The sequence below is a fragment of the Leuciscus leuciscus genome (genome assembly GCF_965113295.1).
Source record: "Leuciscus leuciscus genome assembly, chromosome: 20".
NCBI classification, from domain to species: Eukaryota; Metazoa; Chordata; class Actinopteri; order Cypriniformes; family Leuciscidae; genus Leuciscus; species Leuciscus leuciscus.
In genome coordinates, this window is record NC_138744.1 from 36796120 (window position 1) to 36822794 (window position 26675).

General features: G+C 38.0%; 2 protein-coding genes across 4 annotated transcripts in view; one reads left to right on the forward strand and one right to left on the reverse strand.

The window, feature by feature from the left end:
* Positions 1–6253: 6253 nt before the first annotated feature.
* rab5ab (RAB5A, member RAS oncogene family, b) lies at positions 6254–16969 on the reverse strand. Of its 2 annotated transcripts, none has more exons than XM_082150150.1 (6): positions 16856–16969; positions 14912–15141; positions 11605–11756; positions 11055–11177; positions 10794–10887; positions 6254–8541 (listed from the first exon to the last, which is right to left on the reverse strand). In XM_082150150.1, the coding sequence occupies exons 2-6, from the start codon at positions 15075–15077 to the stop codon at positions 8426–8428; spliced, it is 651 nt and encodes a 216-aa protein (XP_082006276.1). In that variant the 5' UTR covers positions 15078–15141; positions 16856–16969; the 3' UTR covers positions 6254–8425. The 2 variants fall into 2 exon arrangements, with proteins under 2 accessions (XP_082006276.1, XP_082006275.1); XM_082150149.1 differs by having other exon boundaries at positions 16813–16917.
* Positions 16970–17405: 436 nt separating this feature from the next.
* The window catches only part of efhb (EF-hand domain family, member B), a 106658-nt gene continuing 97388 nt past the window's right edge, over positions 17406–26675 (forward strand). The window contains exons 1-12 of one of the 2 annotated variants that reach the window (XR_014200696.1): positions 17406–17589; positions 17696–17758; positions 19778–19921; positions 20123–20303; positions 20668–20778; positions 21914–22043; positions 22472–22555; positions 22656–22723; positions 23536–23690; positions 23852–24059; positions 25366–25563; positions 26455–26636. Coding sequence is in view for 1 of the 2 variants with exons in the window: in XM_082150096.1 (XP_082006222.1) it covers positions 17524–17589; positions 17696–17758; positions 19778–19921; positions 20123–20303; positions 20668–20778; positions 21914–22043; positions 22472–22555; positions 22656–22723; positions 23536–23690; positions 23852–24059; positions 25366–25563; positions 26455–26636 (1590 nt within the window). In the remaining variant the exon portion in view is untranslated. The remainder of the gene's footprint in view (positions 17590–17695; positions 17759–19777; positions 19922–20122; positions 20304–20667; positions 20779–21913; positions 22044–22471; positions 22556–22655; positions 22724–23535; positions 23691–23851; positions 24060–25365; positions 25564–26454; positions 26637–26675) is intronic. The other variant, XM_082150096.1, reaches the window with a different exon arrangement.

A 26675-nucleotide genomic window follows, 5' to 3' on the forward strand; every position in this document is an offset into this window, starting at 1 on the left:
GAGCAGCAGCTCATTTGCATTTAAAGGAACACACACAAAACGGTGCGTTTTTGCTCACTCTCAAAAAGTGACAATTTTAACATGCTATATACAAATATCTGTGGGGTATTTTGAGCTAAAACTTCACACACACACTCTGGGGACATCAGAGACTTATTTTACATCTTGTGAAAAGGCCATTATACCACCCCTTTAAAGTCTTCTGAAGCCATGCAATGGTTTTGTGTGAGGAAAAGACTGGATCTACTGATGATTTCCCCTCAAATGTGAGTTGGGTCTCCCATGCACTTCACGATTTGTATGATGCATATGTAGGTTAAAAATGTGTTTAATTTCGGTTGTGATGCAGCCTTAGAAGCCAGTTGCCTATGTAGGGTTTTGAGACTTACATTTATGTTTCACAAAATAATGAGGTTCATCAATGCAAGGATGAGTAAAAGATAACAGAATGTTAATTTCTTGGTGAACTATTCCTTTAATAACGCTGTCAGACTCTCTGAAAAGGTTTTAAAAATGGTTGTGGTTGTTGTAATTTCGATCCATGTTTGTTTCAAATGGCAATTTCATTTCTCCGCAAACGGTATTTTGAAAGCGTTCATAATGCATTTGAATGACGAGATGTTTTGAGAAGGCATTGTGTGTGTTGGGACGTCATTCACGTGCTGGATATATTTCCAGAAATCCATTTTTCATACCCTCCCAGCACACCGTATAACACTTTACTCAGCACTTGAAGCCTCGCACTTCTCTTCAAGTGCCTGCGGGGAGATCTAAAGAAGACTAATGGAACATGACGATCCTCGGAGGACGAGCGAGGAAAACTCAAGCGCTCCGGTCGCCTGTGCGTCGCTTTGATTCCTGATCATGACAAATGCAGTAATTAGCATTCAAGTCCAAGAGGAGCAAGTTCTCTTCATTCCTGCAGGTTTATAGCGGATCCTGCTAAGTACGCCGGGCCTGTCTTCATCCCTGCAGCCGTGCGGAGAAAGAGCGAAGACGGCATGATGCATCGAGCGAAAAACACATCTTCTGCCTGCAATTTTATGGCTCAAATCAACAGGGCTCTCTTAGATTTTAGCCACTGTTTGAAACATTGAAGCACTCGAGATGATGGATAACATCAGTGGTGTACCTGTATGCCCAATTACAGGTCTTAATAACGGAGCTGAAGTCTGCTTTTAAGCAAGAAAAATAGAGTAATTTATGACAGTGACTCAAGGTCAGTTCACATGTGGAGCAGCGGCTGTGAGCTTGGAAGAGGGTCATTCCTATTATTCAGTGTCAAATATCACCATTACTGTTGCTTATACTTTGGGATTTGAACAAGCCTCTAGTCCTAAGGATTGCATTTAGACCTGTGACTTGTGCTCAAATTGCTATGAACGTGAATGATATCTCATATCGTGCTGTTGTTGTTGAGGAGTAGAGGTGTGCTTTTACTGTTCTAACCAATCACTGACACTATTTTCCAGTGAAAAACGCCCTGGCGACCGATTGGATGTCGATTAGGGATCTGGAATATTTTTTAATAGATATTTAGGGTGACCAGATGTCTCAGTTTATCAGGAACTTTCCCAGTTTCACAAGGTCTGTTCCAATTTCATGCATTGTTTTGTTTTGTTCCGTTTTCATGTATTGTTCCATTCTGGAATTTTTTTATTAATCTTGACTGATTAATTTCAAAATTCTGAAAATTTCACAAGGTCTGTTCCGATTTCATGCACTTAATCAGTTAATCAGTCATTAATTCAGAATGGAACAATGCATTAAAATGGAACATAATGGAACAATGCATGAAAATGGAACATAATGGAACAATGCATGAAACTGGAACATAATGGAACAATGCATGAAAATGCATGAGCATAATGGAACAATGCATGAAAACAGAACATAATGGAACAATGCATGATTAATTCTAGATTAATTAGCAATGTTGGTGCCATTGAGCCGTTTGCTGCTAATTGTGTTAATGTCCATTTGCACATACCTTTTTTAATATTCTTTCTAGTCTGGATGCCTTATGCTCGATCACTGGTACACAGCGCACCCTTAAGAGTTATACGGATAATAAGTTCGAGTACTATAAAACCTGTCCTAAAGTTAAGAGTAACTCAGCGAGGGTTTACTGCCGCCTGCGGCTCCAGCACTAAAGCTGTGACAGAAATTATACCATGTTCTGTTTAAGCTATGGTTAACCTCCAGAGTTCCCACTGGCAGCTTTCTGTGTAATTACACCAGAGCGTTTCTTTGAAAAGGAGGGAAGGTCATCAAAAATGCATTTGCTAAATAACCCAAACTCAGAGCCCTGGAAGAGCGAGTGCACTTAAAGGTGTAGTTCACTCCAAATTCTCTCATCTTTGTGTCGTTCCAAACCCGTTAGAACTTACTTTCTTTTGTGTTTCACTGAAAAAGTATGAAATAATACGCTGTCCAAACGACATCGAGGGTGAGCTATTTCTTTAAGGCCTTCAGTTGGGGGAAAAAACCCTCAACTTCTTAATGTTTTCCATAAAAACTTTATAATGTTTGCCTTAAGGGTGGATTAAGGAATATGGAGGGAGAAACATAAAATCGATCGTTAGGAGGACATCTCTTGGGTCAAGGAAAGAAAAGCCCAAATGGCTTCAGATGTTTCCAGCTCATTCCCATAGGAGATAAAGTGTGTTTTTACAGGCGTGATGTGAGTGATTCACACTGTCTGCAGTTTTACACGGCAACTGTTGCTAGGGCTTTATTCATGACGGCAACAGTGTTTTTGGTTCAGAGGACTGCTGTTTCCAAGCAGATCAGGACCTATTTTGGGAAATTACAAATGCATGCATGATTAGATTTGCAATTTATAGGATTACATGACATGACATCTTATTGAAGGCTGTTTCAGTCCTGTGCACTGCTTTTGACATCTTCAACACAGTTTACCTCCAAAATCTGATGCATCTCTGATTGAAGAGAAAACAGAATAGAACTTGATTTATGAGGTTATGAGGAACCAGAATGCAGTCGAGAAGTTGGTTGGGAGAAGTTAGGAAAAGCTTGGTGACATCAGCCAAAAAGGGATGGATTATTACATAATTGCATTTTGATAAAGACGTACAACAACTTTTTTTATTCGGAGTAACACACACAGAATTGTTCAACAAGAACAGAATGGAACACAGCGACACTTTGAATTTCATGCAGCAAAGTGAATTAATCTTTAAGTAATTTCATTCATTTGAGCTGAGATAAAATATCATTTTTTCAATAGTTAATTCCTCCGAACACATCCACATACGCAATCTTTGATAATATTACGAATTAGGAAGCCATTATAATGCATCCAAAGATCAATTATGACCAACGTTCATGAGCGACTCATCACTGTCACAGAGATGTATGAAAGCTGTAGGAGTGTAGCATTGTTATGCAATTACATTCATATACCTGCAATAGTCTGATTTGGGCCTAACTGTAAATTGACATATTATATTGTAAATTAAAATATTTGTTGTTATTTATTTTGTTATTTGCAGTCGATTCTGTCCGAATAACCTGAATAAAACAGAAGAATCACCATATCTTATTTTGTATTATTTATACACTATTATAGTTTTTAATCATATTTTTAATAGCTATTTTAATTTTATTTTCGTCATTTTGTTATGTGCTTTTGTAATTATTACTATTATTATTATTATTACTAATATAGGTTTAATTTATTTTAGTGCTTCCAACTCATTCCAGTTAGTTGCCACGGCAACATTTCAAATAATTTTTTCCTATATACATGTTTTCAATAGTTTAATTTAAGATTTAGTTGATGCCAGGAAGAAACAAAAAAATGACACGAATGACATCAACTATAATGGAAAACATTTTCTCTCATTTCGATGAAATAAATCCATCTTTCAGAAGGGTTACTCCCATCACTGCTGAGCCTTCAGAGATCTGGTCTCAGGTCCTACAGGTATATATCTGATCCCGTCTCTGTTTGACACATTCACCTGGTTCTTTCATTGAAAGCGGATGAAACGGGGAGTGGAGTGACAGTAATATATGCAGCAGGAGAGTTATCATCTTAATAGGACTGTCAGAACGGTGTCATCTCAGGGTTGCCGGTGACAGGAGATGCGTATCGTGGCAGAAAACAACTCAGATGTCCACAATGTCACCTTGTTGTTTCAATGTCCAAAACCTTCACAGGAACAATAAATTAGCTCCAGCGGCACCGCCTCGAATATTAGAGATTGTTGAGACACGGGACCAAACATGTCCCACAATTCCACCTGTCGCTAGTTTAGAAAATAGCATTTCTACTCTAAAAAAAATAATCAGAGATGTTAGAATACCACAAATTACCTGCATTTTTGAAAAAAACTACCTGTCCTTGTTCATATTGTTTGGTATTTTTAGATAATTTTCCTCATTTTAAGTAGTTTCAATTGTACAACACCTAAAATGGCTCCCAAATGGTCAAGTATGGTTCTTTTGTAAGATTTTCTTCAACAGATGGAGGTGATAGTCATCCAGTTCATTAATGTATGCATTAAAGTTAATGCTATAGATTTGTCAGATGTTTATTAAATAGCTGACATGAAATTACAGTCTTACATTTGTGAGAAAATGCAGCATAATGTTGCACAGCAGGTGTATCCCTGTAAACAGTGTTGAAAAGACTAATCCACATTAATTGCTGTGCTAGTTAAACTTTTATTTATTTAATTGTCATTGTGTAGAGTGTTTTGTGCAGTGTTTTCTGAATCAGTGATTGGCTGCTTGTCAGAATGTGCGGATCGACGAAGATGAATTGGGCCATGTCCAATTTGCATGCATATTGATTTTGATTTTGATTCACACAAACCACAATGGCCTCTGGGTGTTTTGCATCACCTGGACACCGAATTGCCCTGATTAAATCTGACTGGAGGGCAGTGGAGCTCTCCCAGAGAGACTCACATCGGAAAACTTTTAAAGCCGTGTTTAAATTCAACACTGAAAGTTTTTTTCGAGGAGAAAAACATCTTGAACATCGCACACATCTGGGAAGAGTCCTGCTGCCCTCTGCTGGATAGGAGGAGCACGTGCAGGTAAGGAAAAAGCTTTTAACACCGAAAAACAAATTAAGTTTTACTTGAAAAGTGGGTCATAACTATTTTTCAGGGAAATGAAAATAAGTAAAATGCCTTTTAGTGCAATTACAAAGGTTATGATACTAGTAATACTTCAAGATGAACTCTTACTGGAGCAACTCGATCTTTTTTTTTTTTTTATGAAAACAAAATCATGTTAAAATGTGAGTATCAAATATGATCCATCAGGCTTTTGAGGAACGTTTATTTGTTCATCTCTCAATCATCATTGTATTGCATATATATATATATATATATATATATATATATATATATATATATATATATATATATATATATATACACACACCTTTATATATATACATTTCATACGTCAGGCTTTACAGGGTTAAAACACTTAAAATGTGACATTTCTGCACCCCTAACAGGATTCAGAATTACTGGCCTACAGCAAAATACCACAGAAATTGTGAAGAAACATACATTGGGAAAGCTGATGGTGCATGTTTCATCACAATATTATATTATTAACATGAGGGAACTTCATGTACGTCTCCTCAAACTGGATAATTTTACCTCAAAAAAGCAACCGTTATGTGTCACCATGATGGTGTATTTGTGTGTATGACACTGTGCACCTTCTTTATATTAATATGTTCCTGTGGAAAACTAATGGTGGTGAACTTCGAATCATCATGTGGTTTACTTTTTTACTGCCTGTATTATTATGGTGGTTATCATATAAGGTTAATATATTTATTATATCACAAAGGTATAACGCAGATTTTAATATTTTTTGTGAAATTAAATAACTTTTATCGGTTAATGAAATATAAGGGTTGTCCCGTAAAAACTAAAAGGTTGCTACCATATTTTTTACGGTAAAATACTGACAACCACAGCTGATGTTTTTATACCGTAAATTTCACCGTATTTTTTACATTTCTTTTTTTTTTTAAATGTATGCCCATAAATTTCAGTCCCATAAAAACTAAAAGGTTGCCACCATATATTTTTTACTGTAAAATACTGGCAACCACAGCAGCGGTTTTTTTAACCATAAATTTCACCGGTTTTTTTTAACAGTGTAGCATTAAATCCCTGTTCCTGCATACAGCATTTATATTCCATATGCAAATATGCATCAAACATTTACAGAACTGGAACATTCACAGCATGTATGTATTACATTTCACCCCCTTTATTGGAAATGTACTAGTACCTGGACATTAAAAACCGATCAGTCTCTCAGTGTTAATGCATTTCACTGTCGAATCACTGAACGTCTGCCAGTTAGTTTACAGTGGTACTTCAGGAGTGTTAGAAAGTCCTCTGTAGTCCATGATGAAATCGTTTTGGATACGACAGACAGACACAATTATATAACTAGAAATAAAAACGCAACTCAAAATTGTGCAATTCAATAGGTTCTTAGAAATAAAAACATTGAGCATTTTGAGAGAAGGTACAAGACAGACCACTGACTAAATGTCAAGTTCATTTGTTAATAACACTACATACATTTAAAAAGACCACCATTTAAACATGATTCTCTGTGAAAAGAAACTGGAAGTAGGATTTATGGGAGGCTGTACAGTGTGCAAATTACTGTCCGTCATGGGAGGCAAATCTAAATAATGTGTTTCTTTCCGCCCATGAGACATTTAAAGAAAGTCATGTTTTGAAAGCAAGGCCCTCACAGAGTCTTTTATGTCTTGTTCGACGGCACATATCATTTAAATTTGCCTTTAGTCCTCAGAGTACATGTGTGACATGTTTATTTTGCTCATGACTACCTGTAAGATTACAATAAAAACTGCAGGGAAAATGTTCGAAACACTTTTTTTGTGTGTGTTTTTTTAATTGATCATTGTCAGGCCCACATGGAATTCAATTGCCCACATAATTTTACACATTAACTCTTTCCCTGCAATTCATGTTTTCAGTGTAATACAGTAGAGGGCGCTGTTAGGCATCTTCTGAAAGAGTACACAATCTCCTGATCAAAACACAGGCGAAGAAGAAGAAGCAGAAACAAGAGATAGAAGCATTGCTGTAATCCATCACGATCATAAAACAGCCTCACGTTCCTGAATGAAATGTCGACCCATGAAGAGGAAACGACTGAAGCTTTATGGGTGTTGATGGACTCGATCTACTACATCTGTGTTTTGATCATCTGGACGAAGTCTGACAAAAATGCATATTTTTTTCCTCAGGTTTTTGTTCAAAATGTTGCTTTTTTTTTTATGAAACATACTCACATTCAAGCGTTGATTAAAAACAGAATGCGTTAAGTTAGAGGCTCTGTTCTTTCCTTACATTGTATGTTCAGATATTAATACAACTAAATATTCTGGGGACCATGAAAGATAAAAAAATGCTGGCGAGGAAAGGGTTAATTTCCCCATTAAATACTTTGGTTAGTTGATCACGTGCACAGCTTCGTTCAACACATTTTAACATGTTCAGATCCTCAGACCTCAATAGATTCTGCCTCAGAAAATGCACAGATTCCATATGGGCCTGACATTAAGGTTATAAGCATAACAGAGAGATGAGAATACAGTCCCAATTAATAATAATAATAATAATAATAATTATAATCTATACAGCAGGCTGAACATGTTTTACTGACTGCCTTCCTTGATTTGTTCTTCATCCCTAAAGACGATCTCAATTCAGCAACTCACTGGTAATGGATGCTCCTGAAGGCCCGTTATTATCATATGAGGAATGCTTAACTGGAACAAGCTACTGCATCCAAACTAAAACCCACAACCAACTTTAGACCGGCTGCTCATGGAGGATCTAGTTTTTCACAAGCAGTTTTAAAACTCTCTTAATCCGCTTCGACATTGAGTCATACGCAGGCCCACACACACAATCTGCATGATGATTTCCACTCAGTTGTAATGCATTCATGGGGTTTATTAAATATGCTGGCTAATTTGATTACGCTTAGTTACCGATAACAATAGCTTCATTTAACAAGTTTAAATCCTTTTTTTTACCGCAGAAAAACATCTGCAGATTGTTCCTGGGCCTGGTCATATGGTTATCAGTTTCATATACTAAACGCATACAAACACTCAATATTTCTCTCTCGCGCGCACAACCGTGTTTGTTCTCCTGCTGAATTAAGTTAAAATGTGTATTTAGCTTTTGTAGTGATACATGCATCCAGTAGACTGCAGATTTACATATATTTTCTTAAAAATAAAAAGTAAAAAAAAAAGTATTAGAAACCCAGCTATACAGAGTCTTTAGCTAATCCACGGAGCGAGGTTTGGAAGGAGGAGCCCCGTGTGCGGATGTGATGCGGTTGGTTAGGAGGTGAGGAGCGTCAGCGTTTAGGTGCTACAACAGGGACCTTTCGTGGGCTGTGCCGTTTCTGTCAGATCCACTCCTCTGTTGCGTCCCGTGTTGGCACCGGCAGGTTGGGGCTCGTTCTTGGGCAGTTTCTTTGCTAAGATGGAAAGACAGAAAATGGAAATATTATGGAAATGCATTCAAAAATGTCCAATCAATTTCCTCAGTGAAATCCAGGTACAAATTTTAGGGTAGGCACTGCAGGGCTCATGCTAGTCTCAGCCTCAGGCTGTTGTCTGATGCATAAAGCTGAGTTTATACTCGTCGCATACTAGGTGGTTACTATGGTGTTGCTAGGCAGTTGCTAAGGTATTCTGGGTGGTTGCTAGGCAGTTGCTAAGGTGTTCTGGGTGGTTGCTAGGGTATTTTGGGTGGCTACTAGAGCGTTTCTAAACGGTTGCTAGGGTGTTCAGGGCGGTTGCTAAGGTATTTTTGGTGGTTGCTATGGTGTTACTAGGTGGTTGGTAGTTGTCACAGATGGTTACTATTGAGTTTTTACAGAGTTCTTAAAATCTTTAGTAACGAGTGCCTTTAGTACGCACCCGCGGTGTGCAAGGGCCCATTTCGCGTGGCGGTGTGCACGGCTTTTTTTTGTAACCGCGTGCGGCTCCGCATCTGAAGATGAACGACTTCGAGCCGAATCTGGCCGAGCATGTACGTCTCACCGCACCGGCACCCAGTTTGTGTGTCTAAATTAGTTGCTTACATTTACAAAATGAGCCTACAAAAGTAGACATAAGCCCTTTAAACAAAAATAAAGGCCCATGTTTTATTAAAAACAAATTCACGAAACTAAATGAAAAGTTTACAAAATATGTAAGATTTGTTCCTTTAGTTGTATAGGCTACGTTCTCATATCCATTTTTATTTTGTTCTAATGTCACAAGTAATAATCTCAAGGTTTCCAGCTTTACACGATTCTTTTGTAGTGTGGTTTTGGTGAAGTGTACTAAACTAAACATACATGTGTGTACCTTACTACCTCTCATCGCTGATTCCTAATGGTTTAGACGAGGACAATTACTCCTAGTCGCTCCATGTCATTTCACAGTATAGTACAATGGCACGTCAAGTATTCATGGATTTCATCAGGTCCCTTTCCACAGGTGTATTAATCAAGCACAATGCAGTCTGCATTCATAATCTAGGTGCTTGATTTTATACACCTGTGGAAAGGGACCTGATGAAACCCATGAATAAATGCCTCGTCTGTTTGGGGAGGTGTGCGCGCAGTCAGCGGGAGACAAGCCAAAGTATAAACAAGGTTTCAGGCACACAAAATGACTTCGAGAGTTTCAAAGTTGTCGTCTGATTGGTTGAATTCTACAAGTTTTCCTGGAGACTCGTGTCGCGTTCTGTCTGGAAACAAAGCCGTCGTGAGGCCAAACCCCCCTCATGGAAGAGGAAAGCCGTTGTGTTTACAACTGGGACAATGAGCGCTCATCAGGATCACCTAAACACTCGATTTTCAAAAGTATGTGAAGTTCGCGGTGCTATTGTTGCAGTAAACTTGAACAACATTCTTGAATGAATCATTTATTAGAAGCATGCTGGTTTGTTATCGTACGCACATTGATTTGACATTTTCACGCCCCTAAACATGAGGCAGAACAAAACGCGAGACAAGGCTCATGTTGACATTTGTGTACCTCTAACTTTTAATGGCACAGTCAAAAAGGTAGTCTGTAACATTAATGTTTCACAATACAGCACACTTTCACAATCAAACATGGAAAACTAAACTTGTGGAAACAATGGAAGTAAATATTTCACACCTATCTGAACTCAGAGGTAAACAATGAGTCAAAAGTTTAGGGTCAGTATTTGTTTTACTTTTAATAGTTTTACTCAGCAAGTACGTATTAAACTGCTCAAAAGTGACAGTAAAGACATTTATAATGTTACAAAAGATTATATTTCAAATAAATGCTGTTCTTTTGAACTTTCTATTCATCAAATAATCCTGAGAAAATGTTTCCAGAAAAATATGAAGCAGCAGCACAACAGTTTTCAACATTGATAATAATCATAATTGTTTCTTGAGCATCAAATCATCATATCAGAATGTTTTCTGAAGGATCATGTGACACTGAAGACTGGAGTAATGATGCTGACAATTCAGCTTTTATCACAGGAATAAATTACATTTCACTATATATTCACATGGAAAACTGCTGTTTTAAACTACAATAATATTTCACTGTTTTTACTGTATTTTTGATCAAATAAATGCAGAAATGGTGAGCAGAAGTCTTTCAAAAACATGAAAATCTTACCGACCCCAAACTTTTGAACAGCAGCGTGTATTAGACAAAAAGTAGTAGTTTAAAGTAGTTTATAATAACTTACCAATGGCCATGAAAATCTCGTTCACGTTCATTGAAGTCTTTGCCGACGTTTCCATAAAGAGCAAACTGTTGTCCTCTGCATATGACTGTGCATCCTGTGAAGAAGAAGAAGAAGAAGAAGAGGAGAAGTCATGGTTTCAGGCTCTAAACAGACAGTTGTAAGCGTCTGGCATGTTTATTTGTTTGTGAACAGTTCCACATCTCATTTGTAAAGCCAACAGGAAGCGTCTGCTCCTCTGTTGGCTGTTCAAACATCACAAACCTGAAAGTCCAACGCTCTCTTGTTGGCAAGGTCTGCCTTGTTTCCAGCCAAAGCTATTACAATATTTGGACTGGCTTGTCTTTGAAGCTCTTTCACCCAGTTTTTCGCACGTGTAAATGATTCCTGAAAGAAAAAGAAAACATGCATTTCTGTAAAGAAGTTTTTGGATTCAGAGCTCTGATTTGTGGTTCAAGGGGTCACATGACACATTTTATGTTTTTCACATTTAATTTCTCCCTGACGGGTCCACTTATTATGTGATAATTTAGTTTTTCATAATGATTTTCCATCCTCTCGCTGACTTGTAGCATTAAATGGGATGTTTATTGTATCTCTGTAAACACTCTTTTCGCATGTGAAATCACATGCAGTTCACATGCTGGTTTGCTGAAAGGATTTTAGAACGAGCCAGTTTTTGGCAGCTTGGTTTCAATAAATGCTCTTTTTGGACATGGGAGGAAGTGTTGAGTTATAGTACAATCTCAAAAGAGGTAGAGAAATTCGATTCCTTGTTGAAACTACAGAGTAAACCGAGCATGCAAGGACTCACCTCGTTCGTAATGTCATACACCACTATGGCCGCCTGTGCTCCTCTGTAATACATTGGGGCCAGACTGTGATAGCGCTCCTGGCCAGCTGTATCCCAGATCTCAAACTTCACTGTTGTGTCATCCAAACATACTGTCTGAGTCAAGAAGGCAGCTAGTGGAGAGAGGACAGACACGGGTTAGAGATCTTGCCATTTAAGCCCCTTTCACACAGCGCGTTGATCCCGGGAAATTGCCATAAAATTGCTAGAGTGCCTTCTGTGTGAATGCAAACACGTCCCGGGATCGATGCCGGGATGGGGACCTAGTAACATTGCCGGGATCAGTCCCGGAACGCGCCCTGTGTGAACAAAAGCCAGGACCAATGCCGTAAGAGGTGTGTCGTAGTGATAACGCACGTGCCATCGCACTGGCCTTTCTACAACCTATGCTACAGCGTATGGGGAACGAGCCACTCGGCAAATCCAGTGGCGCTACTGGGGAGTATGCACTCGTCTTCGTGTAGAAATGACGAAGAGGAGTTATCACATCCTGACGTCACGTGTCTTTACGGGATGTGTGTACTAAACGCACTCACAGATTCCGGAAAATCACTGGTAGTGTGAATGAACCAAAATCAAACAATCACGGGACACATTATCCGTGTATTTTCAGGAATCTCTGTGTGAAAGGGGCTCTAGTGACTGATTGTAATTAGGGCTGGGTGGCATTTTGCTATTCCATGGTGTGTGTGTGTGTGTGTGTGTGTGTGTGTGTGTGTGTGTGTGTGTGTGTGTGAGTATACCGTAATCTAAGATTTTAGTCCTTCTGCCCATCCGTAAGTGCATTAACATTAGTAGGGCTGTACTCAACCAAAGAAAATCTTGGTCGACTGAAGTCCTGAAATTTTCGACTAAAAATCGACTAAAAATGACGGTAGAAAAAAAACAAACCGTTAAATGAATTAGATGCGCACTGTGCGCAGTACTTGGTAGCCTTGTTGTCCGCCTAAATGAATTATAAATAAACATAAAAAACTAGTAGGCTATTTGCAGTATATTAAATCGTTTTTGACCTAATTATTTTGCACTGAAATGAGTCTGACACTCGAGTCTGTCGGCTCTGACAGCGTTGCATCACGTGCACCTGCAATATCATAGCTTATGATTTCCGAAAATAGTACTATGTTGTCAACTAGTGATATCATCACAAGAACTGTTGAGGAATATGCAACATAATTTAGACAATTATTTTTGTTATAAGTTATAACTGTCAGACACTATCATTTCACCGTTCATGTCCTCGCACCGAGCGAGGCTGAACATGAGCTCAGCTTCACAGCTGAGACACGAATAGACTATTAACTTAAAGCTTTTACTCTTAATAAACACAAAAGGCATGTCCACTTTAATAAAAAAAGAATATTTATTAAACAAACCAGATCAAGAGCAGAAACGAAATAAAGTGCATAACTGAAAAATAAAGCATCCTAGGCTCAAAACTAACACAACCAACAGCACAGCGCAATTGCGCATTAGGCTCCAAATAAAAAATAAAAAAGTTAGGTTATCACACTAAAACATTGAAATATGCAAATTATGATATGTTCATATAGCCTACTCAAAACAGACAGGGCAAGCTAATGCAGACAAGTGAGCTTACCACTTTTAGATGATATGTCATGTTTGTCGTCGAGCTGTGGAAAACTGTTGCTTGCAAACTTTGCATTCGACCTTTTTCCTGTTATCAATTTTAACAAAATGCTGCCACACTGTCGATTTCTTTGTTGTTGACATGTTAGAAGAGGACTGACTATTAAACGATCTCACAATTAATAATATTCAGCATCAAACCTTCTATAGTTAGCTCTCTTTTGGGTTGGGCTAATCCAAAAAAGGTGAAAACAAGGGGGGTGTTCTGAAGACAGACTGTTACAGTGAAACAAGGGTACTCTGAAAACACCCCCATTAGCAGTTAGTGCTTTCCACCTGATGAAATGAGCGCGCCTCAGCGCGGCAAAACTGATGAAATAAACGCGGCAAAACTGATGAAATGAACGCGGCAAAAAATCGACCAATCAGAATTTTGGTCGAACCAGAACGTATCGACCAATTAATCGACTAATCGACTGGGACAGTACAGCCCTAAACATTAGTGTTCGTTTTGTTAACGAAATCTATAAAGAAAAATGTTCGTTGACAATCTTATTCTCTGACTAAATGAGACTATAGTCAAGTCAAGTCAAGTATATTTGTATAGCGTTTTCACAATACAGATTGTATCAAAGCAGCTTCACGGTATTAAATTAAAATAATACAACAAGGTTTGTTTCAAGTGGAATTTATTGATTGATAAAATTAAATTAAATATCCCCCAAATATCCCCAACTGAGCAAGCCAAAGGCAACATATAGGGAGGAGATCAAATATTAGACTGTTTATAACAAGTCTTTACGAGCTTTCATGTTTGCGGTTGCCAGATGTCAAGATTTGAAATGCCCCAATCAGAGCTTTTCTTTTAAAAGGATACATTTTCTGCTCTGTGTTTTACATAATATTTGCAATCTGGCAACCATGTGCGGTCTCAACACTGCGGAGGCGCCGCCGCCGAGGATTTGAAAAACTCGACAAACAAGTAAGCTGGAGTTCAGCGATCTCCGTTTGAGAGATTCTGCTTTAATGAAAGTGTCACTCAGCCAGTCTGTGTTCCTTCACGAGCCGCTTGCGCCGGTTTCTGTGACTATCAAACCTTCTCATTGATTTATTGTAATAAATCCAAACATGAATCTCTCAACTGTATGAATAAATGCACTTACGCAGCTCTGTGTGACAATAAATAGTCATTTTTTTGCTGTTGTATCAATAAAAAAACATGAATGTAATTATTGGAATTACTATGAGGAATTTCACCACGTTAATTTGAGAGAAATGTTTTGTTTTCATAATGTAGCGAATGTGTTAACATGACAAATAGCCTATAAAAAAAAAACAGGAAACTAGATGAGTTAAAATAAACCATGCGTACGAGTTGACATTCTCTAGATCTGTGCTAATATAAGAGACCAATACTTCTGATGAGATGTACAAATAAATTCTCAAATGACAACAATCATTGTGATTTATAATTTTGAACAAAATAATCTTTAGCCTATTATCAATTTAACCATTACGCAGCATGACAATTTTGCCTAGACTTTAGTGGACAAAAAGGTCGACTAAATACAATAAGTACATTTGACACAGGACTAAGACTTAGTAGCTGACAGAATTAACACTAATTAGCATCACTTCAGATATGGGTTATTATTATACACCGAAAAGGAAGTCTTACCTCCTATTGTGCTTTCCTGAAACTCGTGAAACTGTCCTTTTACAAAGCGAAGGACTAGACTTGACTTCCCCACAGCAGATTCTCCCAAAAGCACTAGTTTGAATTGACAGATTTTGTTGCCGCCATTCGGCCCATTAGGTCTCGTTGCTCCACCTCTTCCAGCCATGACCCTGAGCCCCGATCTCCTGTGCTGAAGTCAAGAGGTGCTTCTCAAACGCTCACTCCCAGATCTGCGGAAACAGACATTAATAATCTAGTATCACTTCTCAATTCACAACACTATTAAGTGATGCAGTGCATCAGAGGTGTCTATTCCTGCTCGTGGAGGGCCTAAACACTGCAGTAAAGTCAGCTCTTGTTTGGTTAACCAAATACATCCTGAGGATAACAAGAGGTGCATTGGTGGACGATAAGTAACTATGCCACTTTTCTTATTCTGAAATAAACAATCTGTTTAGGACTTTGGGATTGTTCAAAAAAGGTAAGATGAGACCCAGATCTTCAGGAGCAGGACTGAACCCCTCCTAATATATGAGACTGGTTATAAGTTTAAGTAACACTGATATAGAAAGAACATCTATTGTGTAGTTTGTCATTCCATTAATTACATCCATTCCTATGCGGTCACATGACTAAACGATGGATGACAGACATTGTTCAGGAACTGCCACTCTTGTTAAGCCTTAAATATCCATTGTGCTTTGACCCCAAAACCCAGCCTTGTGTCCTTTAAGCATTCCCCAAACAAAGCCACGCTAGGAATGAAATACAAGCTTACTACATACTCAATATGGTGTGGAAGCCCATTCCACCACATAAGAAAACATAAATAAATCATGCATTGAGATAAAAATACATAATTATGACATAAAAGTAAAAATAAGATAAAAAGTAGATTATTAATCTTGACTTCGTATGCCATACTTTAGAGTTTTTATCTCATAGTTATGATTTCTTAAAATCTAATATTTGATTTATTCTTTTTGCAGCTTATTTTTCAGATGTTTTCCATAGCAAAGTACGAAAAATAGTAAATTCAGGTTTTCTGTGCATAAAGAAGTGTATGTACACTGCAGAAAGTGTATGGAAAGTATGATAATATGCTATTCAAACACGACCCAAGTCCCTTTGCCTCTCTGGTTAACTAACTCTAAATATTCTAGGCTATATATACTTATAAATATAACTCTGTTTATTTATTATGTAATATAGAAATCATGAGACAGAGTGACAGTGCAAAACCCAGGTCTATCATGATCAGACAGAACTTGAGATGGCTTCTAAACACTTTTAACTTAAAAAACGATGATGAATAGCCATTTATAGACATTGCACTTTAGATTTGATAGATACTCAAAAGAAAAAAGAAAACATTTTCGATGATAACTTGACTTGTTTGACGTGTAGCATAATCTGGCTCATCAAAACAAACGCAGCAGGCTTTGATCGGCTAATATTGTGTTTACTGTACGAGTCAGTAAGTAACTTCGATTTCAGAGGAATGATCAAATAAAATCACTGAATTATTCAAATGGAAAATGTATTTAGTGTCATAATAAAGCTCGAGCTGCCTGTTAGCTTGTGACGCTAACTGTGCTAATGATATTGTATCTCTCTCTCTCTCTATTTCTCTATTACACACATGTAAACAGCCACTAAGCTCATTGACAATCGTGTTCCCACCGTCTCAGCCGTACTTTATCGGGTCTGTCAGTTTCTTAGACGCCCCGGTTCAAATGGTTCCCGTAAGCTAATGGTGCTAATGCTAAGAGAAAAACAGGCCGAGCGCTCTGCGTGTACACACAACACTGAGCGAGACCTCTCACAAATAAACCGTTAAAAAGCAGAAAGACCGGAACAACTGTATGGTTTACTTCAAATACAAAGCCCAGAATACTTACATTAGTATACCAGTACAAATGTTTAAAGCCCAAAGACTCGTACCTTCCTCTCGGTTCCTCCCAACTTCCCCTTTCGCATCAAAACTGATGATGACGGATCGGATGACTGGATCTGACGTCAGACGCATTGGAGAGAAATCGGCCAATCACAACAGCGCTTCTGACAAAATAATTTATAAATATAAAAGGTTTTTTTTTCCTTTTTTTAAATTTCTTTTTTTAAAAATAAGTATGTTGTTATTATTAGTAGTTTTCAAATACTTTTTACTTCAAACTTTATAGTTTTGGATGCTCTGGATAATCATCTATAATAATTTAACTTCTGAATTATTATTTTTGTGTGTGTGTGCGCAAAAGTCATGTATTTTATTCATATATTCATGTATTAAGCCTTTGGAAAATGAATGATTCAAAAACAAAGGACTTGTTTTACTTCAAAACAAGAATTTATTTATTCACGAGCTTTTTCTGATTAAAAGCGCACTGGCAACTGTAGTATTTGTTGTAGGCATATGAAAGATACAGGCTAATTTTAAAATAGCAAAGAAACCAGCTTAATTTAGAGAGAGATTTTGTGACAGGTGCACGTTATTGTCAGGTCGATGTTGAATTTCCTCCAGCGTTGTCAGGTAACGGAACGCAAACAAACACTGCTGTTGTTTCGTGTTTGAACGGTTAATTGGTTGTAAATAAAGCTGTGAGTTTGTAGGCATGAGTCTCATCGAGCGGAATATTTCCACCCGGAGACGCAGAGACACGTTTCCAACCATCCACGCGGTATGACTAATTATTTCTCAGAATAAGTTTTGATGTTTTACATTTACGACTGTTATTTATGGTAAAAAGATTTCGAAATGCTCAGTATGCTCATTTCCACTTAAAGGCAGGGAAGCTCATTCCAGTAGGAGACAGAACTAAGTCTTGTCTGCAGGAAATTACACCAAGGGTGGGTCATTCACATACATAGAATGCATGTGTGTGTGTGTGTGTACGCATACACACGCATACACACACACATATATATATGAAGAGTTCAGATGCAAAAGCCTCTAAATGCCATCTGAAATTTTCTTCTAGAATGATCATTTTTATGAAGCTCATATGTCAATGAAAATTACCTATGAATTGTCATTTCAGTGAAATTACTGAACTTAAATATACAAGCTTGATAAAAATGATCATTCTAGAAGAAAATTTCAGATGGCATTTAGAGGCTTTTGCATCTGAACTCTTAGGCTACACTGAATAAAATGATAAACACAACACTTTTGTTTTTGCCCCCTGTGTAGGCCTTTTCTATGTACACAAAAGGCCTATTTCTCTCAAATATTGTTCACAAATCTGTCTAAATCTGTGTTAGTGAGCACTTCTCCTTTGCCGAGATAATCCACCCACCTCACAGGTGTGGCATATCAAGATTCTGATTAGACAGCACGATTATTGCACAGGTGTGCCTTAGGCTGGCCACAATAAAAGGCCACTCTAAAATCTGCAGTTTTACTGTATTTGGGGGGTCCAAGGGGGAACCCCCAAAAATAAAATAAAAGGTTGTTGATGGTGGCCTGTGGAATGTTGGTCCACTCCTCTTCAATGACTGTGCGAAGTTGCTGGATATTGCCAGGACCTGGAACACGCTGTTGTATACGCCGATCCAGAGCATCCCAAACACATTCATTCATGCTGACTGCAGGAATGTCCACCAGAGCTGTTGCCCGTGAATTGAATGTTAATTTCTCTACCATAAGCCGTCTCCAAAGGCGTTTCAGAGAATTTGGCAGTATATCCAACCGGCCTCACAAATGCAGACCACATGTAACCACATCAGCCCAGGACCTCCACATCCAGCATCTTCACCTCCGAGATCGTCTGAGACCAGCCACCTGGACAACAATCGGTTTGCTGCAACAATCGGTTTGCATAACCAAAGAATTTCTGCACAAACTGTCAGAAACCGTCTCAGGGAAGCTCATCTGCATGCTTGTCGTCCTCACCGGGGTCTCGACCTGACTGCAGTTCGTCGTCATAACCGACGTGAGTTGGCAAATGCTCACATTCGATGGCGTCTGGCACTTTGGAGAGGTGTTCTCTTCACGGATGAATCCCGGTTTTCACTGTAGAGGGCAGATGGCAGAAAGAGTGTATGGCGCCGTGTGGGTGAGCAGTTTGCTGATGTCAACGTTGTGGATCGAGTGGCCCATGGTGGCGGTGGGGTTATGGTATGGGCAGGCGTATGTTATGGACAATGAACACAGGTGCATTTTATTGATGGCAGTTTGAATGCACAGAGATACCGTGACGAGATCCTGAGGCCCATTGTTGTGCCATTCATCCACGACCATCACCTCATGTTGCAGCATGATAATGCACGGCCCCATGTTGCAAGGATCTGTACACAATTCCTGGAAGCTGAAAACATCCCAGTTCTTGCATGGCCAGCAGACTCACTGGACATGTCACCCATTGAGCATGTTTGGGATGCCCTGGATCGGCGTATACAACAGCGTGTTCCAGGTCCTGCCAATATCCAGCAACTTTGCACAGCCATTGAAGAGGAGTGGACCAACATTCCACAGGCCACAATCAACAACATTTTATTTTTATTTTCGGAGGTTCCCCCCCAGGCCCCCCCAAATATAGTAAAACTGCACATTTTAGAGTGGCCTTTTATTGTGGCCAGCCTAAGGCACACCTGTGCAATAATCGTGCTGTCTAATCAGCATCTTGATATGCCACACCTGTGAGGTGGATGGATTATCTCGGCAAAGGAGAAGTGCTCACTAACACAGATTTAGACAGATTCGTGAACAATATTTGAGAGAAATAGGCCTTTTGTGTACATAGAAAAAGTCTTAGATCTATGAGTTCAGCTCATGAAAAATGGGGGCAAAAACAAAAGTGTAGCGTTTATTATTTTATTCATTGTATATAAGCTATATCATTTTATAATTATTATTTTTTTATATAGCCTGTAACTCCTCCTGTGGTGAGGAAGTTTGTCAGTTCTGCTCGGCCACCCGTCGGCACAGTTCGGGTCTTCCATGGAAAAGCAGATGACCCTGACATCGCCAGCGCTCTAGTCCATGGTGTGAAGACTAAATCATCCATTAATGTAAGACATGTCAAATAAAAATTATTCTAGTGACTGTATTTGTTCTTATTGCTTGATGTTCAAACTGTCTATTCATGTTTCACCCAAAAACGTTTGGAGAAAAGCAAATAAAAATGTTTTTGTGCAATTAAAAATGCATCAACAATTTCAGTCTTTGTTGCGTCATGTGTATAACAGATTCTTTGTGATTTGTATTTTTAGGCTGGATCAGTGATTAACCCCGCACCGAAAACACGCTTCCAAGAGAGGCTGCGTCAAATTCAAGAAATCGTGTATGCCACCAATCAGAAAGCACCTCTTGGAAGGTCACAAGTTCAAGGCCCTGGTTTACCAAGCTGGCTTGACCCTGAGAAAACGGTTTTTGGTGTCACAACGCTCCAGGGTAAGAGTAATACTGTGTGTCCCAATGCGCATACTTATGTACTGTTCTATGTAGTATAAATAGTGTAAAGTAGGGTGTTCACTGAAAATTCCAAATAGAATTAGAACACTTTAAATAACAGGATGATGCACTTAATTAAACGAAGAATGTTGGACACTTCATCCATGCTTTAATTACGTAGCGAAGGGAAATGAAGCAATGAATGACAAAATAACCGTATAAAATTCATACACTGCACAGTTGAGTGTATAGTGTATAAGTGCGTAATTTGGGACACAAATATAGTGAAACTTCAGTAGCATGCTCATGAATTGACTCGATATATATATATATTAAGAAAATGTGTGAATTCTTTTAAATGCAGTTTCTAATGCTGGTGAGCTCATCAATCCCCCTAAGACCGCTCAGCAGGTGGAGAAGGAAGCGGATGAGGGACATCGGCTCTACATTCGCTCACACGGCTCATACTCAGTAGGTCAGTTAGATTGCAGCCCATTTAGGGGGTCTCAGTCTTTATGTAGGTTTATGGACCTGTCAGGTTAGACGCCATATTCAATTTAATGCAGGTTAACACATTATTTTGATGGTCCCCTTTAGACATTCTGTTGAATATAAGTAACTCCATGTCAACTATCAGTCATTAGAGTATTAGTTGACTTAATAACACTTTATTTTGATGCTCCTCAACAGACATTTTACTGACTATCAGTAACTTTACACCTACATGTCAACTTATTCCACTAACCCGAACCTACAGTCTACTATGCAAGCTTGGTATAGCAATCTCTCGGTCCAATTAAAATCACGGCTTGCACGTCTTCTTCAAACTGCAATGAAAGTTATGGGTGTAAGAGAGTACACCTCACTTCAATCAATTTATGAATCGTTGGTATATCAATAGTGAGTGATTCAAGCCATGTTTTATTTCCAAAGTATCAGCTTCTGCCATCAAGGAGACGTTATAGAGTCCCACTTTGATACAAGAGTAACCGTTACAAAAAATTTATTCCTGTATCTATTAATATGTTAAATAGCCAGATGTACTCTTTTTCTTTGTTTTTTCTTTTTTCTTCTCCTTCTCTTTCTTTCTTTTTGGTTGTGTGTGTATATGTATGTTGTGTATTACTGTAGCCTTGAGGCCAAGACAAATTTCCTGAAAAAGGACAAAAAAGTATACTAACTAACTACTAATACTCTAATGAGAGCTAGTTGACATGTAGTTGCAATAGTCAACAGAATGTCTGCTAGGGAACCATTAAAATAAAGTGTAACCTAAAGCGGATGAAAACGTGGCTGTGATGGATAGACTTACAGTCTTTACAGTGGCACACACTGTATAAAGCTCCTAGATCATGTCATTTTCACAACTCACAACTGTTTTTGTCTACTGAAAGTTTATTTTCAGAACGACGTTTCAGCAGCTGAACAGTGTGTGTTGTTAAAAACAGTCCAAACCATTGAACCTGTACTTCAGCCTTCAAAAATGAAATATGGTGCTACCCTGACTAAGGTCTATAACTTAGCATTTTAGTTGGTTTCAAACTGAAGTCTTGTGCTCATTTTGCCATTGCTTCAGAAAACGATGATAGATTGCATTTCTTTTTTTGCAGGTGAGCGTTTGGACAGAAAGTACAATTGGAGTCGCTATGGGAGAGAAAGTAGGTTTGGTGTCCCGACGCCTCATCACAATGATGGGAGAAACATCTCCAAATCTCTCCACTGGCCCAGTGACTCGCTAATGTAAACTTATATTGTACTGTACATACACATGCACATTAACAGAGAGAGAGAGAGATATCTAAATAAAGAAAATCAGAGATTAATTGCATTTCCATTAGCTAAATCAATATACAGTAGACAACATTTGATGAAGTTGATCAAAAAAGTTAATCAAAGTTGTCCTAAGACAAGAACGGGTATTGTTCAAAATTCATGTATAACTTTGATGAGAGGTTTTGATCCACTTTAAATGTTGACTACTGTATTTTGGGATATAACTATGCCTTCAGAAAGGTAACAGGGTTGACAGTTTCACTATTGTGACAGCTATTATGAATGAATATTCAGTTTATAATGGCAATTCACATTTCATTTGGAATTTTCTAAATGACAAACTAATTTGACAACATTATCAAAAATGAACAATTAATTAATCTTCATGTCTTAAGGCACAACAGCGCAAAATTAGCTTCGAAACGCTGCGACGACTTCAGAGAGAAGACTCAGCCACAAACAGGCAAAGTTCATGATCCGTAAGTCATGATTAAGAGCATTTTTGTTAAATACTAATGACATTTTCACAGTTTCTGCCACTGTGTAAATCATCTTTTCTGTCTGTGCATTAATTCATAGAATTGCGGAGACATTAAACGTTCCCAGTGATCACACATTCGGAGTCTTGATGAAACCTGACAGCTTTGGTAATTTGAATCGTCTGTCACATTTCTGTCAGAAATAAATTAGCAGCCAGTATTGTTGAGAATTTATGATTTATTCTTTCTTGGTGTGTGAAATACATCATTGTGGAATTTCAACTTGGACAGTCCTGTAATCGGTACGAAACAGAGAGCGCTTTATGAATCTCTCAAAAACATTCATAGTGTTCTATGTAAAGAAAATGAAGCCTATATTTAGGACATTTGAGAGGCTTACACATGATCCGGGTACTGGCAAACCAAACTTTATTCAGACACCTTCTACATTTCTCACATTATCACAGTTTATTCGCTTTAGTTCAGAAAATGGTAATAAAATATGACAAGAACTCAGTTGATATTTGACTGGTTTTGTCCATCCTTCTGTTAGACTGTCTCACACATGAATTATGTTGAATATCTGTCAGCTGTTAAATTTAACTAGATAATACCAGTTTAGCTCAACCAATCACCAAGCAATGCTTCATTTTGTTCAGTCTGTGTGTAAAAAGGTTGCTTTAGCAATTAAAGAAAAATCACTTCAGCAAAACATGATCAGGTCAAAGAGTCTGAATAATTTTTGGTCCCAAATTTGTATACATTTTACTGGTAGTCACTGTATGAAGGATTTTTGGGTATAATATGTCACAGGTGACTTTATTTTGCTATCCTCACTTACATAAATGAACTATAGTGTCCTGCACACACTAGTAAAACAATATAAAAATTAATATGGTGTCTGAATAATTTTTGGTTTGACTATACCAGTTTCGAGAGATTCATCCATCTGTACAGTAGTTGTTCTTGTTTTTCCTCAGGTGTAGGTGACCTTCTGCATCAAACTCCCCCTGGAGAGTACCTGAAAGGTAAAGACAGACAGCGAACGCTGGTCAGCGCTGTTCGCCAGCATCTCAAGAAGTCCAACTACCAGAACTTCAGCTCATTACTTCAAGCATTCAGATACTATGACAAGGTCAGAAGCAGTTGTATTGATGTAGTTATTAACCATTCATTTCTTAAGAAAAGTGTGCTGAAAAGCACTTATGGTAACGCTTCACTTGAAGCCTCGGTGTATAATGCATTATAAAGGTATTCATTGTGTATATTACCAGTTTTCTTTGTCTCGTTCTGCAGAAGGGTCAAGGGAAAATCGATAAGGAGGATCTGAAGGATGTTTGCCAGCAGTTTAACATGATCATTAGTGACCCGGTGCTCGATGAGCTCATGGATTACTGTGATGCTGATAAAGACGGACTGATCGATTTCATGGAGTTCTCCAATTTTCTTAACTGGAAAGACAAAATGCCGATCAACAGGGTGGAGCAGAAAATCCTCACAGGAGGTGAATTTAAGTGCTCTTGCTCATGACCAGTGTCAAGGCGTAATAATGCATTATTACTAAGTAATTAATTAGTGTAATTTAATTATGAGGTAAAGGATAGTCATGTGATTGCACTAAATACTGTATTGACTAGAGAACAATTCAGTATTAAACAATAGTGAATTTTACATCAAAATTTACAATCTAATGTTAAAGTACCCCTGTAGTCAATCATTTTTTCCCTTAAAATTACATATTTAAATGTTTTTTTTTTCCTTGAACAAAAATGATTAATGCCTTAAAATATCTTGACTGTAACTCGACACCCTTGCCTCATTTAGTATACGTGGTTCTATGAATATGCAAATGAGCCCCGCCTCCACTCACTCACTCACTCAGCTCAGAGATCCACTGGTTGACGATCACACGTTGATCTGTGTGAAAAGGTAGTTTGTGACGTCAGAAACACCAGCGATTTCAAAGCGTGTGTTTGAGACTGTCTTTGGTTCACTGCAGTTTTAAGGAGAAAATACTCAGCAATGCTGTCGACTTATGAATTTACACATGGTTTGTCTTAAAGCGTATTAAAAACACCATATAGACATTAAAAGCTGGACTTGCACCACAGGGGGACTTTAAAATGTATGTTTTTAATGTAACCTTAATACTTTGGTCAACTCAAGAATAATTTATTTAGTTTTATATTATTTAATTGAAAGAATTATAAGAGCAGTTTCATGTCTGTCCTTGTATTGTTTAACTGGTAGAAATTGATATGGAATTTAGAAATTAATAAGTAATGCAATCATTTTTAAAGAGTAATTACTGTAATCTAATTACACTATAAGATGTAATAGTAGCTAGTATTACTCTTTTTAGAGTAACTTGCCCTCCACTTCAAGTACACCGTATAATCTTGCATCTTTTTGTGTTTTTATAATTTGTTTGTTTTATATAATGTTGTGATGTGATTCATCTCTGAGGTAATTGGTTTAAATATTTAAAGGAGACAACGAAACTGTTGAAACTGAGGGCTGGTTCACACACACGCAGGTCAGTGGAACTAAAGAGAAGGCGAAAAGGTCGAGAGATGCGTGACAATATAATAAAAAAAGGAACTTCTTTTAACTTGAGTGCCGCGTTTTTATAATCCCATGTCATTCGCGAGACTCTGAAAAAGATGCGAACACAAAACTTCCGTCTAGTGTGTGTTTACATCGAAAAACAATGGAAACATAGGAATTGAAAAACTTGTTCCGTGTAAATGTCCCCTAAACATGATGAAAAAGCATGCGTCAGATATTAATTTATGGCTTGTATCTCTCAGAGCGCATGACCTGGTCAGCCCCTGGTCAGCGAGACAGCGCCATCAAGCCTCTGATCAGACCTGAGGATCTGGAAGCTGTTGAGCTGGGAAACACCAGGAAGACTCCGAAAACCCTGTCCAGACCCAGAAGTGTGCAGGACAGCTTCATCACCTCGTCCTCTCTCATCAATGCTGTCGTAGGAGGTTCTTCCACTGCCAGTAAGTCTCACACTAAACCTTCGAATGTCTTTAAACTGCACGAAGCCTATAACCTCCAGGCTTTTTTTTTCAGGGCATAATCAAGATTATCTTGGTTAATCCCATAAAGCCTTCATTTCTAAGGCCTTAAATGATCAAACCTTTGCTGATAAAACCTGTTGCACACAATCTACTACATGCCTTTTAGCAAGTAAAAAGGACTTTTAGTATAATTGTAAAAACGTCCATCTTTGTGTCAGTTTGCAGTGAAATCTAAGAATAACTTTTATATTGTTAGTGATATTTAAAGATTAACACACTGGATTGAAGCAACTGAGGTTTACTTGATTATACATACTTTTTTCAAATCATATTCATCAAAAAAATTTCCATCAGGCTTTTGATGAGCGTTTATTTGTTTATCTCTCAATCATCATTGTATTGCGTTGTGTATATATATTTTAAAACTAAAGACGTTGGTCATAAAATAAGCATTTCAATTTAATCTTACTAAGAAATATTATTGGCAGTGACAACTGATATTTATATGCATTTTATGTCAGTAGTCTGCTATTCTGTTAAAAATATCTCATTGATTCATCTGATTTTTGGCCATATAAATATCAGCATCTGCACCAAATTACATCTTTCTGCTCAGTTTTTTTTTTCTTTTTTTTTTCTCTCGAGTATGAGCTCCATATTCTCATTATATCATAACCATAAAAGCCTGATGTATCAAATATAATACAAAACATTATTTGTTTTTTTTATATATTTTGTCTAAAGGTTCAATTAACTCTTCGATTTAAATAAAAATGAGGTGTTTCTGGCTATTATTTGATATGTCAGGCTTTACAGGGTTAAAATAGCACAACTAGAAAAGGAAAGTTTTCTTCTGATTGCTTCCCATAGATTATCATATATACGGAGTACCATCAGTACGGACCGATCTACCCGCTCCTCGTATCAAACGCTTCGGTGACAGGACGAACTACGGAGACGAATCGACAGCACGTGATCTGCTGCACCCCCCACTGCATTCCCTCTACGGAGTCCATGAAGAAGAGTTTTTAGGCCCTCGCACTAAAGATGAGGTGAGCTTTAGACCAGTGTCATGTTACATTATGATTTAA

Coding starts and splice junctions, on each gene's coding strand:
- rab5ab (XM_082150150.1), bottom strand. CDS start 15,077: ATGGCTGGAAGAGGTGGAGCAACGAGACCTAATGGGCCGAATGGCGGC. Junction 11,178..11,604: donor TGTATGACATTACGAACGAG/GTGAGTCCTTGC, acceptor TTTTTCTTTCAG/GAATCATTTACACGTGCGAA. Junction 10,888..11,054: donor AGAGAGCGTTGGACTTTCAG/GTTTGTGATGTT, acceptor TCTTCTTCACAG/GATGCACAGTCATATGCAGA.